Raw genomic sequence first — 18949 nt, 5'->3', positions numbered from 1 at the left:
AAGTTTTACTTTTTGATAGCTTTAAATTAGCATTTAGCCCGTCTGATGGTGTATCAGCTCGCATTCGTTATTTTTTTAATTTTATACATTTGTCGCTCTCCTGATCAGATACTGTCACTTTAAAAACAATGTCAATCCTTTGCTTCTCTTCGATGTGAAAGAAGGACAAACAAAGACACTTTCACTTTTATAATATTAGTATGGAAATATGGAAATGGATACCTACGATCGAGACCACAGGAAAGGTAAAAAAAAACAATAAAAAAAAACAGTGGCTTTATCACTGAAGTATGAAATATAGGTCTACGGGCTATAGGTTTCATTTGTCGAGATTATTCTTCTATATTTGAGAAGGCTAATAATTAATTGTTGTTAAGAGAATAATACTTGAAAAATTGTCATAAAAATAACACTTAGACGTCATTATTAATATATCGCCGCTATTGTTATTGGTTAGCAATGAATACAACGAAACTAATTTTCGACGCGAATTAGCTAATGCATCCGAAAATGGTGAACAAAAGCCGGATGGTAATTCATCAAATGACGCAAACGGTTTATCCTAGCGCCATCTGTCAGCGATGAACGACATCGATACATTATTACTGATTTACTTTACTAGCAAGACACGTTATTACGGACCCTCCCGATCCATTAACGGTGCTTTTAGGTACCACAAGCACCGGTCTTCATCCTTGCCGAACCCGTCGCTTGCGATGAAGGGCTCGACGAGCGAATTAACCCACAGACATAGCCCACTGAGTTTCTCGCCGGATCTTCTCAGTGGGTCGCGTTTCCGATCCGGTGGTAGATTTTGCGAAGCACTGCTCTTGCTAGGGTCAGTGTTAGCAACACTCCGGTTTGAGCCCCGTGAGCTCACCTACATGTTTGGGCGAAGCTGAAATAGCCGCTCAAGGCTATCAGCATAGTTAGGGAGAAAAAAAAGCAAGACGACATTAGGAAATAAGGGCTAATATCGCTTAAAGGGTGGCGTTGTTTAATTTCTTATCTAAATTAGTATAAAAATTGGAAATAAATTGGATTAATGTTATAATATTTGTCCAAAACTTACGATGTCTGAGACGTGGCGTATCTATGGTTACACACAAATAGTGTGCGAATACTCATTTTACCAGGCGTGTTCTGTTTGATTAAAATTTAACTACAATAATAAGCCAAGGTATATTTCACTTTACATTACCGGGTAAGTACGCTTCCCTGGTTAAGCGAATGTGTGCGTACCTTGCAACTTACTACCATCCTGTTTATTTCTATTGTAATTATGTGTTTCCATTCGAAAGGACGTTTTGCAATACGAATGAAACTTCATCCTTATTTCTTCAATTTAGCGGTATTGATCTGAAAAACTAAAAAAATGCATCAGACGCATTACAATGCTCGATTAGAGTTGAACTGAATATAACTACACGAACACCTTGCTATCTAAGTTTAAACTTAATTATAGGAACGGTAATTTAAGAACGACGCTTCGACTTACCTAGCAACAGGAGCGAACGTCCCGAAGTTCTATTTCGGCGCGGTAACGATCTAAGTTATTCGAATCAAGTCGTAGCCAAGATTGTGAAGTTCAAAGCTTAATAATGTAATAATAATAGCTGGGAACAAATCGCATGCGGTCATCCAGCCCCAATTTAAGATTCCCTGTGTTATGTAAATCAAGTCGTAGCCAAGATTGTGAAGTTCAAAGCTTAATAATGTAATAATAATAGCTGGGAACAAATCGCATGCGGTCATCCAGCCCCAATTTAGGATTCCCTGTGTTATGTATACCAGAGACTGATATGACATATTATGAGGCCGTCAGCGCTAAAGTGACCTAACTCACAATTCATATTCGTATTTATGTATTGCAATTTATTTAATACGTAATAAATTTTGATGCAAAATCGGCCTATCCCATATTCACACATAGATAACAGATGCCTTTGTAAGCATTATTTTTGTTCGTTTTTTTTTGCCGACGAAGTATTGTGAAGGTAAATTCAGACCTCAGTATCTCCATAATAATTATGGTAAGCTTAGGCCACTTTTGCGCTGACGGCCTCATGTAGGTATGTTTGAATATAATATACATATATAGATAATAAACGCTTAAAGAGCAAACAGACCTGCTCATCACACAAATGTTTGTCCGATGATGGAATCGAACTCACAACCCTCGGCGCAACAGTCAGTGGCGCTAACAACTGTACCACCGATTCGGTCAAATCTAGCTTATGGTCAATTTTTGTCATCGTGACTAAAGCCGTTTTTAAAGTGAACACGATGTTGGACTGCAATGTTAATTGTTTATTGGATAATTATCGCTTATTACAGACACCGGTCACCGTCCTCGCGGAACCCGTCGCTTGCGACGAAGGGCTCGACGAGTAAATTAACCCATAGACAGAGTCCACTGAGTTTTTCGCCGGATCTTCTCAGTGGGTCGCGTTTTCGATCCGGTGGTAGATTCTGCGAAGCGCTGCTCTTGCTAGGGCCAGGGTTAGTAACACTCCCGGTTTGAGCCCCGCGAGCTCACCTACACGTGAAGGAGAAGCTGAAATAGCCTCTCAAAGCTATCAGCATAGGTAAGAAAAAACATACAGACAGTCCCGATATTTAATTTTATGCCACGAAACTTGCAAGTTCAAGTTTGAGAATCAGCTTTTTTTTTTTTTTTATTGCTTAGATGTGTGGACGAGCTCACAGCCCACCTGGTGTTAAGTGGTTACTGGAGCCCATGACACCTACAACGTAAATGCGCCACACACCTTGAGATATAGTTCTAAGGTCTCAGTATAGTCACAACGGCTGCCCCACCCTTCAAACCGAAACGCATTACTGCTTCACGGCAGAAATAGGCGGGGCGGTGGTACCTACCCGTGCGGACTCACAAGAGGTCCTACCACCAGCTCAGACGTTATATTTCAAGGGCGGTGGTTAAGTAAGTTTCAACAGTCGATCGGTCCGACAAAGACTTGAAATAAACATTATCAGACTGACGGTCTTAGGGCTAAATTAATACAATTAATAGCCACGGTATCTAGAAGTACATTTGGTAGCTAACGGTGTATGATGTTATGCATTTGGACTACACGAGATTACATTATCATCAAACTAACTCTTTTTTTTTCTTGCTTACCTATGATAGTAATTTTGAGCGGTTGTAATAGTTTTACCGACTGTGTAGGCGGGCTCACGGGACTCAGCCTGGCGAATTTGTTAACACTAGCGAGAGAAACTTAATGAGCACTATCATCATCATCGCTCCTTGATAATTGTTAAACGGAAGATTAGAAATTTTATTTATTACACTTAATCTATATTATTACATATTGGCACACTTAATTCCAAAGGCATTTTCTATCAGTCAGCCAAGAATAAAACAGAAATTGGTTATAATTAAATAGTAAGTCAATTGATGAAAATGGAAAAAATAGTTGCTATATATAAAACTATGTTTTTTTATTAGCATTTAAATGCATAAAGTTTAATTTTAAATAAATGCATAGTACATTATATCAACTAAACTATCAAGCTTATGAATTTACCCTTCGATCAATAATAGAATTTACCGGATACCGGTCTCCTAACATATATACTTATATTATGTTCAAACATTGTGTTACATAGATGAATATATAGATATTTTATATATAGATCTAGTATATAAAAGCATAGGTAAAAATTCCTTCATTGAGTACGCCAATTCCTAAATCTAAGCGCAGAATTCAAATAGATCAGCTTACATACAATAAGTTTATTTACAATTTTACACAAAAATACTGTGCAATAACATCAGTGTTGCAATAATAATATCACACTGCTTCCAGTGCATACAAACGTGGCTTAAGTTGATACTCTAAAGCAACATTTGACAAAGAGCCAAAAGGACTTGTCCTCACATAACATGTTAAATTACATTCACATTCCAAGCTTGTTACGCAGCTATTTCATACTAGGTTTTATTTTGGATTGTACTAAATGGGTGAATGTACTCATGACCCATTGGAATGATACATCTCCCCTCGATGTTCAGCAAGGGTGGCTACATTTCACAGCTAATCTGATTGTAATGAATGAAATATTCTTCAATAGGAACATAGATCTTTTAGATATGGTGACAGCTGAGCTGATAGGATTCGCTGATGCTTCGAACAAATCGTACGGCTGCTGCGTGTATCTGCGAATCAGTAAGGAATAAGGTACCACGAACATGCAACTGCCCATCTCCTGAGGTGGTTACAGGATTAGACACACCACAACCGAACCCCCCTTGAGAAACAGATCAAAGGCTCAATTTTACTGTACATTGTTCTCGCCTTTCAACTATATAGGTCTCATCACTGCTTTGCGGTAGAAACAGGCGTTACCGTCAGTATAGTAACCGGCAAACATCGTGAGCAAATGACCTTGGCTGCGCAGAACCGAATTTTAGATCACTTTGGTGGTGAGGGTGAGGCGCGACGGCAGGGGAAATCGTATCGAGCGCGTTATTGGTAGATCTGTCGAACCTTGCGTAAAGTACGCTTGCGTACAGTGAAAAATCTATCGTTATTAATCGTTAAGTTATATTTTATTATAATTGCTTGTTGACTTTGTTGCCATTGCTATTTGTTGAGTGTTTGTTGATTTTTTATAAAAAATACACTATGCCGCGACAAACTGGTGGAGTATTCAAAAGAAAGGGTAGAAAAATTGTGTACGACGTATATTGCTTCATTATAAAACAGGGGAAGAATGATATTATGGAAAAAGTAAAACAGACTTCGGAAGCAACAAAAACATCAGTGAGTACTGTTAGGTGCATTATTAACGAAGCTAAAGGCTCTGGCTTGCTCATCGTGCTTGGGACTCCGGGTAAGAAAAGATCAGGGAAGAAGAAAGTTACCGGAATGGATAGTTTCGTTCAATCTGTAATAAAAAGGCTTCGAAAATTTTAAAGAAGATATACATTTTAATGGCTCGGAATGAAGTTTACGACGAATTATGAAAGAGCTAGGCTTCAGATGGAAAAAAAAAACAGAAAATAATCGGAAGCTGGTAATTGAAAAAAGTAACATTCGATTACTACGAATCGAATATCTTCAAAAAATAATTAATTATAGACAAAAAAGAAGATCGAACCGACCGAGTCGTAAACTACACCGATGAGCCATATGTCGACTTAACACGATGATGGCGACTCGGGTGATGAAAACAGTGATGATGATAATGGTCAAGATTATGATAACGAAAAAAAAATTACAAATACCAGCTTCGCTTCAACTGAACGAAGACCTGGCAACAGCTCTAGTTTTGACTTAATAGAAGGAATATCTATTTTACCCCAAGATTAAATTATTACAATTATTAACCTATATTTTTTGTTGATGTTCTAATAAATATATAAATAAATACATATGTTGACTTTAATAATTTAATTGCATTATGACGCAGAGTAAATAATATTTTTGCACGTGAGTGTACCATGCGCAAACTTACCCCCACTACGTCAACAAATGCTCAAGAAGTTTGCCGGCTATTATAATTAAGATATTTTTATTACATTATTTTTTACTGCACAGACTTTGTGAATGCGTGTGACGTTAGTATTTCTTTATAAAATAAAAAAAATCATTCTCACATAAAAATAGCTTCGCTTAATCTCAAAAACTTGGTCGCATTTTAGCTTCTTATAGGCCCATTTGGCTTTAGGCATGAATGAAAGGTATATATTTTTATTATTTTTCAAACTTTAAGACTTGTAAACAGACAATAATTTTATGTAAATATTAAATAAATATAAATATAAATATTTTACTAACAATCACGCCACGTTAACTGGTCCCGTGATAAGTTCGTAAAGAACTTGTGTTACAGGTACCAGATAACGGAAATAAATGTAAGATTTTTATTATACACATACATATATTTAATATACATCCATAACCCCGGAAAATACATTTATATTTATCATACAAATATCTTCCCTTGGCGGGATTCGAACCCGCGACCCCCTAGTGTAGTGACCATGTCACTTACCACTACACCAGACGGACGTTCAAAATGTAGTATGTAGATACATGAAACAATACATAGAGCTCGGGTTTCGATTCCCAAGTAGCACTCGATTTCAAAATATTGTTAGGAGTCCGGGTTCACTCGTTCGCATGCTCAACATAAAGTCTGAGTTTGGGACGCCAAAGTGTGACTCTTGTATATTATTACAACGATTCCAAAAAGGCTGAGTACATCTGCGTCTCCGACCTTTAATATGTATCATTATTGACCAACGTCCTACATTCGATACAATCTAATAAACAAGTGCCATTAATACAGATCGACATTGCGAGGTCGACCTGTTGCAACATTGCCATAATAGGGCAAATACTTTTGCATTCTGATACTAGTATTGACGTCGTAGTGGCTTAACACCTTGACTGCGGAAAGGGCCTATATCGGTCCGTCGCAGTAATTTCAGCTGGTGCGGACGAAGAATACTATGTCTCTCTCGCCGGTGCCGACCGATCCATAATGCTTAAACAGGATTATCTGACCCGGCAGACTTCGTTGCGCCTCAATCGATAAATAAAAGACCTAAGCTTTTGTATAAAATAAACTTAAAACAAACAAAAGGAATCTGTCCGACGGGGACACAATAAAACAAAAACAAAATTGTTTATTTTTATTTAATTCCGAGCATTTTCATATTTATTTTTTTATATTTAAGGGTAGGCAACGCACTGGCGTAAACGCTGGTGACCGTGGGCGGCGGTGAATCACTTACCATCAGGTGACCCGTCTTGCTCGTTTGCCCCTCGTTGTTATAAACAAAAAAAAAAATCTACCGTTTAAACTTTCTCTGGACTTGTACAAATAATTAAAGACCAAAATTAGCCAAATTGGTCCAGCCGTTCTCGAGTTTTAGCGAAACTAACGGACAACAATTCATTTATACTCGTATATTATATTTATATTTCTTTGACAATAAACCCTTAATAATGTTTAAACTTATAATTTCAATTAATTATAGTCTTGTAGGCAGACGAGCATATGATGGTGAGTGGTTATCGTTGCTCATGGACGTCAGCAATGCCAGGTGCAGAGCTAAGCCGCTGTCTACCCCTTAATACTCTCCACATGACTCGTTTGAAGAAGTTTGGAAGTCGTCGTGGCCTAAAGGATAAGACGTCCGGTGCATTCGTATCTAGCGATGCACCGGTGTTCGAATCCCGCAGGCGGGTACCAATTTTTCTAATGAAATATGTACTTAACAAATGTTCACTATTGACTTCCACCATGAAGGAATGACATCGTGTAATAAAAATCAAACCCGTTTAATTATAATTTGCGTAATTACTGGTGGTAGGACCTCTTGTGAGTCCGCACGGGAAGGTACCACCGCCCCGCCTATTTCTGCCGTGAAGCAGTAATGCGTTTCGGTTTGAAGGGTGGGGCAGCCGTTGTGACTATACTGACACCTTAGAACTTATATCTCAAGGTGTGTGGCGCATTTACGTTGTAGATGTCTATGGGCTCCAGTAACCACTTCACACTAGGTGGGCTGTGAGCTCGTCCACACATCTAAGCAATATAAAAAAAAAAGAATGATATGTCATATAATGACTAAAAATTTCGTGGACCAGTACATACAGTGGAGGACTTAATGATTACATGAGAGATTGTATTGTTAATTAAGAAAAGATATATACGAACGAATGTATAGGTATACGAACATACACACAGCACACACAGATACACAATATTTACATCGCCTACGATATAATATTCTAATTTAACACAATATACAAGTTACACATAGTAACTTGTATATTTTTTCATGTCATGAATTGCAACGTAAATAGCCTTATTAAAGTGCTAATTTTTGGGAATATGACAAATCTATCTTGTAATAAAACTGATAAAGGGTCACTTGACTTAGGGTATAAACATACACGACCAAAACTAGGTCTTGGCGTACTGTGTTTAATTACTGTGTATCACTGTGTAATAATTTAAAATATTAATATAATAATTATATAACAATTTAATAAAAAAAAACAGAGAACATCACATAGTTTCAGGATAGCACAAAATTACTGGTTAGAACTTAATAAAATTTCGATCGGAATCAGCTTTCATATAATAAAAAAGCATCAATTAATCAAAAACGGTTTATCTAGAAAAAAGTTCATAATAAGTTCACATAAAAAATACTCGAATTGAGACAATCCTCCTGTTTTGAATCTGATTAATAGTAGAGATATATAATAGAAATATTTAAAAATATATGAAAATTATTTGTTAATTTTCATTACAATTTTTCTACAATAGTCAGTGGCGCAAGGAACGTACGCCAAGCAGCATGGAAAGTGAAAGTGGCTTACCTCGAAGTCAGCGCGATCCCTCACTAACATTACTTTTTTGAAGAAAATCTGGGGCATAATGTCAACTTTGACCTTCCAATTGTAACTTAAACAACAACACTAACGTCGAACTTAAAAAAAAAACATTTAAAAACTTGCAACATTGAATCAAACTTTGTTACTGTCACTTAAAAAAATTAAACTGTCAAAACAAAATTTTGTTTAACGAACTATTTCTTTAAATATTGTTTAGGTCTTCGATTTTTTCATACACATCGGTTAAATTTGAAATTGATCAATGCAATGCTTTAAAATTATACACGCGCTAAACCTTTCCCTTCTAACATTGTACAAGCAACTAAACCACGCAACAAGCATAATGTTTATTTGTATGAAACTTACTTGACTAGGACTCGCTGTTGCAATGAATAGCTAAAACGCAATCACTTTAAACATCAGAAGAAACCTTATTATGTTAGCAATAGAACGCAAGATTCCCTGTCACATGTAAAACCACAGAGACAAATTTTATTAGGTACAATTTTGTTCAAATACTTGCAATACTGGTTCCACGTGATTCGATTGTGATAAAAAAATATACACACACGAAAAAAGTTTTCAAAAGAAGACATCCGACATTAACAATACGACCTCATTCGTATTTAAAAACGAAAGTGAACTCGGAAAAGCGTGAAATGTTAAATTGTAATTAATTAAAATTAGAATGCCATTAAAACTTAGAACGAATTAACTGTCTTTTTAATATTCGACCATGAATATTGTAATTTTCGTGAAGTAAGTAGTACGGGAGATTTTAAATTGGCCAGTTTCATATAGCTTGTAGTGTTTGAATTAGCAAATTTTGCATACTGTAATTCCTTACGTGTAAAATTGTCAATATAGTATTGAAATTGTTAAGAAAAGTCAGCAAAACACTTCTTACCGTTCGTCTTTCATTTCATTTTTTAGCTTCAACAATCTCCTCGCGTCCAAAGAACATCATCAAAAAGTAAATATTGTCCTTCAGAATCTGTGTTGAGACAAGATTACGTGTTCTATGTTGGTTCAAGCAATTACTAGCCGCTTGAATGTTTTGAAAAGGACAAAGATTTCTCACGATTTATGACAACAATTAAAATAACATTATGCATGTGTATATACATTTTACTGATATAATATAGTTTGGGGACGTGTTGCTTTAGTGTTGTATGTTGTTGATTGTGATAGCTTAATAACGCTGCTCAAATATTATTTGATGACCCTAATCTCATAGGCGGTACGGATATAATCATATTATACTTGTGAATACGAGGGCTGCTGCACTAAAAGTATAGGGAATGGAATATTTCCACTCTTCCTGTCATATTAAAATCTTTTTAATTGAAAACTCCTTGGTTTTAAAAATCGAATACCATTTATTTATTTAAAAAAAGATTCTCGGTCTTGTCACGAGGTTTTATCAAACTTGTTTAGTCGTTGAGAAAATGGAATTGACTCGAGAAAATTCAAGAGCGATGATTTATTATGACTTTCGAAGTGGTTTAACACAAAAACAGTGTGTTGTCCGGATGATTTCTGCATTTGGTGATGAAGCCCCATCCAAAACCACAATTTATCGCTGGTTTGCTGAGTTTCAACGTGAACGTGTCAAGCTCAGTGATGATCCCCGTCAAGGTCGTCCAAAAACTGCAGTCACCCAAGAAAACGTTGATGCTGTGCGTAAGCTGATTGAGGAAGATCGACATGTGACATACCGCGAAATTCAGGCAACTTTAGACATTGGCATGAGTCAAATACAAATAATCTTGCATGAACAATTAGGTGTAAAAAAGTTGTTTTCCCGATGGATACCGCATTCGCTCTGTGAAGAGCAAAAAGCGGCTCGCGTTACTTGGTGCGTCAGAACTCTCGAAAGATTCCACGCAGGATCCTCAAATGCTGTATATAACATTGTATCAGGTGACGAATCCTGGATATACGCGTACGAACCCGAAACAAAAAACCAGTCACGAGTTTGGGTGTTCGAAAATGAGTTAAAGCCAACAAAATTGTTCGTTCACGGAGTGTTGCAAAAAAAATGGTGGCCACGTTTGTCTCCAAAACCGGCCATGTTACGACTATTCCTCTTGAGGGACAAAGAACGGTTAATGCGGAATGGTATGCTAGCATTTGTTTGCCACAGGTCGTTTCTGAACTCCGTAAAGAGAACTGCAACCGCCGCATCATCCTCCATCACGACAATGCGAGTTCTCACACCGCGCACAGAACAAAAGAGTTTTTAGAGCAAGAAAACATATAATTATTAGACCATCCGCCGTACAGCCTCGACCTAAGCCCTAATGATTTCTATACTTTCCCTAAAATAAAGAATAAATTGCGTGGACAGAAATTTTCATCACCTGAAGAAGCTGTGGACGCCTACAAAACGGCCATTTTGGAGACCCCAACTTCCGAATGGAATGGTTGCTTCAATTATTGGTTCCATCGTATGGAAAAATGTGTCAAATTTCGCGGAGAATACTTTGAAAAGCAATAAATACATTTAAAATAGTAATGTTGTGTCACTTCGTTAATTCCCGAAATTTTCAGTGCCGCCTAGGTATATATATATATATATTTATATATATTAAGTTGTCGTGACCTAAAGGATAAAACGTCCGGTGCATTCGTATGTAGCGATGCACCGGTGTTCGAATCCCGCAGGCGGGGTACCAATTTTTCTAATGAAATACGTATTCAACAAATGTAGCCGTTGTAACTGTACTGAGACCTTAGGACTTATATCTCGAGGTGGGTGGCGCATTTACATTGTATATGTCTATGGGCTCCAGTAACCACTTAACATCAGGTGGGCTGTGAGCTCGTCCATCCATCTAAGCAATAACAAATAAAAAACTTCGAAGAAAACTATCACCGAATTCTTGAGACGTATTTTCAGTGACTCTTCGTTAAACATCTATCTAAGTATATTAAAATGCTGAACTCAACTCTATCCGATGACAATTACTTATTCTATACGGCTAGTCACTTTCACCAATACATTATTATATGTATTATTTTGGACCACATTTGCATTGAAATAGCGTATGACAAATGCTTTCATAGAAGGCTAAATACGATAGGTAGAAATGTTCGCGCCCAGTCCGACGTTGCGACGGGTGCTTTTTTTTACTATTATGGTTTTGTTCAGTGTATTTTTAGTCACCAGCAGCCGGTCAAACTTTATTTATTATATTATAAATATATCGCTGCATCTTTGGAATTGAAGTGGTTTAACTAAAAAAATATAGAAAATGAGTTTTATACTTCGAACGACCTATGAACATTGTATTCTATTAGTTTATTAAAATTAAATAGTACATTTTAGTCCGGAAAAGGAAAAACGGAAAAACACACCTACTCTTTCCGTCACTTTTAAATCAAGCGCTTAACAGGTCAAGGACCGAGATTTTTTTTCGATTTTTGCCAAAAGTAATTAAATGCATATGGATAACGAATGATTCTAATAAGCTATTCCTACTTTTAGTTTTTTGATTATGCAATTACATTGTCGAATAGTCCCCCTTCAATATGTTATAGCTACTACCCTAGATGAGCCACGGGGGTCCGCGTTTCTTACGTATTCAATAGAAAACTTGCGATCAGGGGTATATTCTAGGCAGGTGAGTTGCGGCGATCCCAAGGGAGGAGACCGCTAATTTTGTTTTGGCACAGTAATAGTCCTTAACCTGTTAAAGTATTTTAATTGAACAACTAAAAAATTCATCTATTACATTTTTGGCGTTTACCAAAGAATAAGAATATTGGATTACCCCTTCATTTCTAAAGGTGTGATTTACAAAGTAGTACTATTATCAATGCAGTCAGTCATTCCGAAGTTATTCTGGGCAGTTAGAATTCACGACTGCGGCTATCTATCTCGCTCTGAAGCTGAAATCTACAAGAGCTAAGTGGTAGATCGAAGTCACAGACGAATTTGTTAATCATTTTGATTAATAATAATAAATAGATTATGTTAAATATTGAATAATTGTTGTTTATTCCTTTATATGGCCAATGACAAATGTGATGATGAATAAAAATAATACTATTTTTATTCATTGTCATAATTTAGGTACAATCTTACACCAACACTGCGTGATTTTATATTTTGATTGGATCCTAAAATAAAGCCGAATACGTTGAAACTGTTGAAAGTTCATTCGATTTGTTTGACCATAGATAATACACATAAATTAGTTACAAGTCCCTTGAATATTCGTTTAAACGCATAAGCTGTGTACGATTTTTTGCATTACAAACGACATGTGAACGGTTCTATGAACAATGTATGTATGTGTCACTATGAAATTCATTCGTTGCGACGTATACTGCAAATAAACCTGCATGACAATGCCGTGTGAACCCGGCCTTACCGTCGCCCATGGACGTCGCTACAACGAAGACGCCGCCTCGGCCTTATCCACATCTCAACGCTAGCACTCATATCTGTCTCAAGGCCTCAACAGCCTTTATCAAAAGTCAAGTAAAAGGCAAAACGAAATAGGCCCACAGATACAAACAGAAACTTTACATATTAATTAATTCGGTGTTGATTTTATTTGTTTACCGATATTGTTTCAACAAAAACTTTAGTATTTGCGATAGTGAGAAGCGATTTTTAATCTGTAGTCAGAAAATATTAGGCATAGCCAATTAAATTTTTGTTTTTCCTAGTGCACGTGGCCTTATCGTGACCCCATAATATGTTTACAGGAAAGCCGACGGCCACACATTATGTTTCAATTGTACACACTACCAATTCCTGCTAATTCTTGTTTTTAATATAGAACTCGGCAGGTGTGTTGTGAATTCTGTCACGTAGCTCTAAATTCCTACATGAATGGTCTAGTTTCAGCATTTGTGTTAGGTTATTATTAAATAAATTGAAGAAATCTCATGTTAAGTATTGTCGCACAGTATATCTAGTTCATTAAATTGGGATCAAGAATACAATTTAAAGTGTTACATATCCGACCTCCTTTATTAATCAGATTTAATAATAATAATCTTATAATAGTTTGTGCAAGGATATAGGAGAAGTCAAATGGGAGTAGTTTTACTTACTGGCGTTTGTTATTCATTGCTATCTTTATTAAGAAGTAGAACTCAAAACATTATTAAAAACAAGTTGCTGATTTTATTTCAACACTATAATCATAATGCTGTATCGTCATTTTATAGCCCACTGTGTTTCTCGCCGCATCTTTTCAGTGGGTCGCGTTTTCGATCCGGTGGTAGATTCTGTGAAGCACGGCTCTTGCTAGTGTTCATGTTAGCAACAACGTCAGGTTTGCGCGAGCTCACTTACTAGTTCGTTGAATTTAGAATAATCCCTCAAGGTTACTAGAATAGGTAGAAAAAAAAGAAAAAAAAAGATAGGGCTAGTGTTAGCAAATTCGCCATGCTCAACCTCGTGAGCTCGCCTACACGTTACATGAAATTGGCATAGCCCCTTAAGGTTACCAGCACAAGTAAGTAAAAAAACGTCATTTTACTTAAATTATACTACTATAAACTTAGATATGAAATCAGTAATAAAATATATCGGAGTTTGAACAAGATATATCTTTTTTTCACTGAAGTTTTCGCACTTATTAACATTATATGGACTATTATTTAAAGGGTTCTTATTTTACTTCCATGGGCGAGCCATGGAGTTTCCTTGGTAGTACCCAAAAACAGAATAGAAGTAGGGTAGACAAATTTGTCTGTTCCTGTCTTCGAAACCTGTGATCTCGGCACTTGCAACACGTCGAAATAACAAGGACAACATTTAAATTCAAAACCGTGGTCTTCTGCTTCTTCTACCGAGCCAGTATCTTCATTTTTGAAGGTCGCGTCTGGCTTGGATACTGACCACTCATTCCACAATTCTTCTCCACGTGCTTCAATCTTCGTCAGTGGTAGAGATCTCATTAAAAACAACACAGCTTATATTTTACCTATTTATTGATAGTCAATTCCCGTTCTCATTTCAGGTATTATTATTAATGAACTAAGCAAACTACTAATTTATAACATCATTAATGACTAAACTTTTTGTCACTTCCGCTCAGATGCAAGCGCCGGGGGACGCACAAAAATACAGGTATTACTTACTATATTACTACGTATTACGTACTATATTACTTAATTAATATTAACTATATTGTCTATGGGCATTACTGATCGAGAGAGGGTAGAAGCAAGACGTTCTCTTCGAGTATATCCACAAAGGCAATAATTCATATACTCGAAGCAAAGCGAAACCTACTTATATATATAGTAGTAAAGGAAGCACAACAAAAAAGTTAAGATTTTTCGGTAAGAGCCAAAACATTAAACGTACACTCTTCTTTTTCGCTTAATATTTGTTAACCCAATTCAGTTTTTTGTTTCTTATTGTTTTGTTTAGTATCTACTCACTAGCTTTGATGTTACATATATATTTATATGAATAGCAACGATGTTACATCTACTTAGTTATGTTGTCATTGACATTTTGACCAAACAGAACCGCAGTTTTCCCATTAAAATCTTGATCCATGGGCTGCATTTCGGTCAACCGAAAATAAGTTGTAGAAAATGTTTTACTGGAATTTGCATAATGACATAATCTTGCACGGCTGTTTAGCGTAAATGCCATTTGAAATGTCTCATTAAATAAATGGAAAGGTTAAATACAATTTTTATTTAAAAGTAGAAACCTTGATCTTTTATCCGACTACCCAAGGAGATGAGGGTAGAGAATTTAAAAACTAGTCGTGTATTAATCACGCCAAGGCATTATAAAATATATCTTGTCGTGTCGTTTTAGTATCTATAATATTATGCAGATTAAATTTTTTGGTGTTAATAAAACAAATAAACAAAGAAAACGGAAAAGTAGATTGAGGTTTTATTGTGTTTTTTTTTCTAAGTCTGAATCAGTTGTAGAGTAGCTATAATGCGCTGGCGCCGGATGGATTTCCATTAAAATTAAATTACTGTGTTAGAACATAAATATGAGAAGAAAAGTTTTTACGTTTCCTTTAATAAATTCTGAAACCGAATATCTGAACGGAAATCATAATATGTCGATTTTTTTAATTTTCATGAACGTATTAAAATGATGACAATAAAAACAATACATAATTAATTATACAAATATGGCGTCATCGTGTATCCAATTAATTTTACTCACATTCAAGTCATATCCGCTCGTGATCCAGGAACGCCGACTCAGGATACTCCCGAAGTATTTTCTCCGCCATTTCGAAAAAAGTCCATCGTCTTTTCCCCTTTTAGATCGACGATTCACTGTGTACCTTTCCATTTTTCACCCCCACTATTGCATCGATGTATGGTCAATACAATTTCTAGTTTCATACAACAATTATCACACGACGGGCACACACAACGAACTTGAGAAAACTAAATGTACTTAAAAAAAAAATATCTCGACCACCGTAACAAAATTTAAATGTTGTTATATAAAATGTAACGAACCGAATCGAATTTAATTATACCACTATGAATAAAACGACGGTAATGGATGCATCTTTAGATTTAGAAAGTATTGTTTACACATTAAACGACCTTCTTTACAACAAGGCTGTTATTATTAAAAAACGATGATATATATAACTATTATTAAGAAGTAAATTGAAAATCAATATAATATATTTTGTGTAATAGCTATTTCAAATTATTTTATGAAAATAAAAACCGATCGAAGATTCTGGATCTTACAAAACGCAAATTAAAATGGATTCGCGCGTTTTGCCGCCATGAAAACGTTCGGAAACGTCGTCCTTTGACTAAACTTGCCCGGTTAATAATAACGTTTGGTTAGCAAGTACAAGTTATTGTCGCCTTATTCGTGTTACGGTATGTCGGAACGAATACGGGAGCGTGATTCGAATGCTGTATTCATAGGTTTTGATTGTCAGTCTCCATACAAAACATACAATGGGCCTTCAATATGCGTCGCGGGCGATCGTCCTCCATGTTACTCTATGTTAGTGGGCAATTTTTGTAACCTAAATACCAGGTTAAGGACGCATCTTGTTTATTGTATGTGAGAACTGGAATTACGGGGCACATAACCTACATTCGAATCGGGTTACGGTGGTCATTCAATGGAAATAAAGTCCTAGAAACTATGTCACTATAGAAGCAATTTGATGGTGAAGATTCAAATGAAATATGCTTTCGAGTACACTGGGTAAGAATTACAAATTTTCTGCTCTAGTATTTTCGGGAAAGCAGATCGCACGGGGTTTGTCAAGCGATGATTAGTTAGAGCTATTACTGCGGCTATTGTAACCGAAAACGATTTGAACACACGAAAAATTAAATAAGTATGTCAGAAAAACTTTTGAATTATGTTAGCACGACGAACCACAATGATTTCGCTGTTCGAATTAGAGTTTTTAGCAATACTAGATCTTAAGGCTCTCGAATTAAATTCAATCCGCCTGAGAGCTATGGCTACCCATCTAAATTAATGAATAACCGAAATCGATAGTTATCTTCTATCACTTATTTTTATAATACTCCTTTTATTATTTTAATGTATTAGAAAATAAACGTTCTTTCTAGAAAATTATTGTTTCGTGAACCCGTAACTTTAAGTGGATAGTTGATCACAGGTGATTTATTTGAAATATTAAATGTCAAATCGGGAACGGCGCCTAAATAATAATAAAATAAAACTTAAAAAAATCTAAGCGCCAATGCTATGCCACCGTTTCATTTTCTTCCTACTTTGCAAAATGTTTAAGTATAGCAAATAGTCCGACTATGTCTTATGAAAAATCAAGATCACCTAAATCCTCCCAATCTGGCTTTCGTTCAGGGTACAGTATGGTTACTGCACTTGTCATAATTACTTAAGCTACTGATGATCTATGTCTTGGAATGGGATACGGTCAGATAGCGGTTCTGACATCCCTGGACTTTATTAAAGCCTTCTAAACTGTAATCTTTGTTATGTTTCTTATCACACTTCGCTCTGTTAATATATTCTCAACAGTCGTCGATTGGATTCGTGGTTACATGTTTGAAAAATGTATCCCTGGGACTCGAAATTTATAAGCTCCATCTCTCATAACCTTAATCCAATAGCCCCAAGGCAGAAGGGTTGTCTCTAGGCCTGATCCGTGCCCCGTGAAAGGACAGGATGACCCGACAAGATAACCTTAATCTCACTACCTACTACCTCTACTATATCTATCAGCTCATTTAACTCAATTAGATACGATTAATCATGATTTCAATTGAAAGTGAAAATAAAGTTAATCATTTGCCCCAAAGCGTATGCCCTAAAATACACGTGTTTGTCGATGCTAGTCGTCGGATAATCAGTAACGCAGACTTCGACATGGGTCATTATATATAATGGGTAATTATAATTTTCGTAATTACTGGTGGTAGGACCTCTTGTGAGTCCGCGCGGGTGGGTACCACCGCCCTGCCTATTTCTGCCGTGAAGCAGTAATGCGTTTCGGTTTGAAGGGTGGGGCAGCCGTTGTAACTATACTGAGACCTTAGAACTTATATCTCAAGGTGGGTGGCGCATTTACGTTGTGGATGTCTATGGGCTCCAGTAACCACTTAACACGAGCTGGGCTGTGAGCCCGTCCACGCATCAAAGCAATAAAAAAAAAAAAAACACTGTTTGCGTTTTGATGGCATCATTATGCCATAAACGTTATGATTCTATATATCGTAAAGAATATTACAATAACAATCGATTGTATTACTTTTGGGTCTAAAGCTGAATTACAAATTTCGTACAGTGGCTCTGATATGGAAATTTTGTGGAAATGTGGAATGTGGAAATGTCGTCCGAAAACTAAAGTCAACAACGACAAATTAAGCTCATGACACTCAGTCTACCGCAGAGCTACCAACAGCCTTAAACGTTAGCATCAAAACAATACATATTGTTTTTAGTAATTTTTTTAATTTTTTGCTTATGTAGATGGATGAGCTCACAGCGCACCTGGTGTTAAGTGGTTACCGGAGCCCATAGACACCTACAATGTAAAGGCCACCACCCACCTTGAGACATTAGTTCTAAGGTCTCACTTTTAACAGTACAATGGCTGCCCTGCTTCTCAAACCGAAACGCATTACTGCTTCAAGGTAGAGATAGACAGGTACCTACCTATCCGTGCAGACTCACAAGACGTCTTAACACCAGTAAATACGCAAATTATAATTTTGTAGGTTTGATTACTATATACGATGTTATTATTCCTTCACCGTGGAGGTCAATCATGAACGTTTGTTATGGTACGTATTTCAGTAGAAAAATTGCCTGCGGGATTCCAGCACGGTTGTGGTTGCAGTGGCCAGTGCCTTTGAGCACTACTTTGCTGATATCCCAGCTTCTACTACAAAATCTTTAATTTAATCTCCTACCGTCGCCGAATCATTGCTGCAAGATCATGTTGATAAATGCAGTGTAAACTTTAAGTTCACAAATATTGATATAAAGGACATAATTGATAATTTCAAGCTCATTAATATTAAGAAAACTGGTGATTTATGGGGAATTTCAATTAAGGTTATAAAATCCATTATTGATATAA

General features: G+C 36.3%; 1 protein-coding gene across 2 annotated transcripts in view; it reads right to left on the bottom strand.

Annotated features, from left to right (window-relative positions):
• The window catches only part of LOC149500200 (uncharacterized), a 109095-nt gene extending 93167 nt beyond the window's left edge, over positions 1-15928 (bottom strand). The window contains exon 1 of one of the 2 annotated variants that reach the window (XM_089737745.1): positions 15553-15928. In XM_089737745.1, the coding sequence (XP_089593871.1) occupies positions 15553-15684 (132 nt within the window). In that variant the 5' untranslated portion in view covers positions 15685-15928. Of the gene's footprint in view, positions 1-8369; positions 8674-15552 lie in introns of those variants that run through there. The other variant, XM_089737746.1, reaches the window with a different exon arrangement.
• Positions 15929-18949: the final 3021 nt, after the last annotated feature.

The sequence above is a fragment of the Bombyx mandarina genome, chromosome 23 (genome assembly GCF_030267445.1).
Source record: "Bombyx mandarina strain Sakado chromosome 23, ASM3026744v2".
NCBI lineage: Eukaryota > Metazoa > Arthropoda > Insecta > Lepidoptera > Bombycidae > Bombyx > Bombyx mandarina.
The sequence above is the reverse complement of the archived record's forward strand: the minus strand, read 5'-3'. Positions and strand labels throughout refer to the sequence as shown.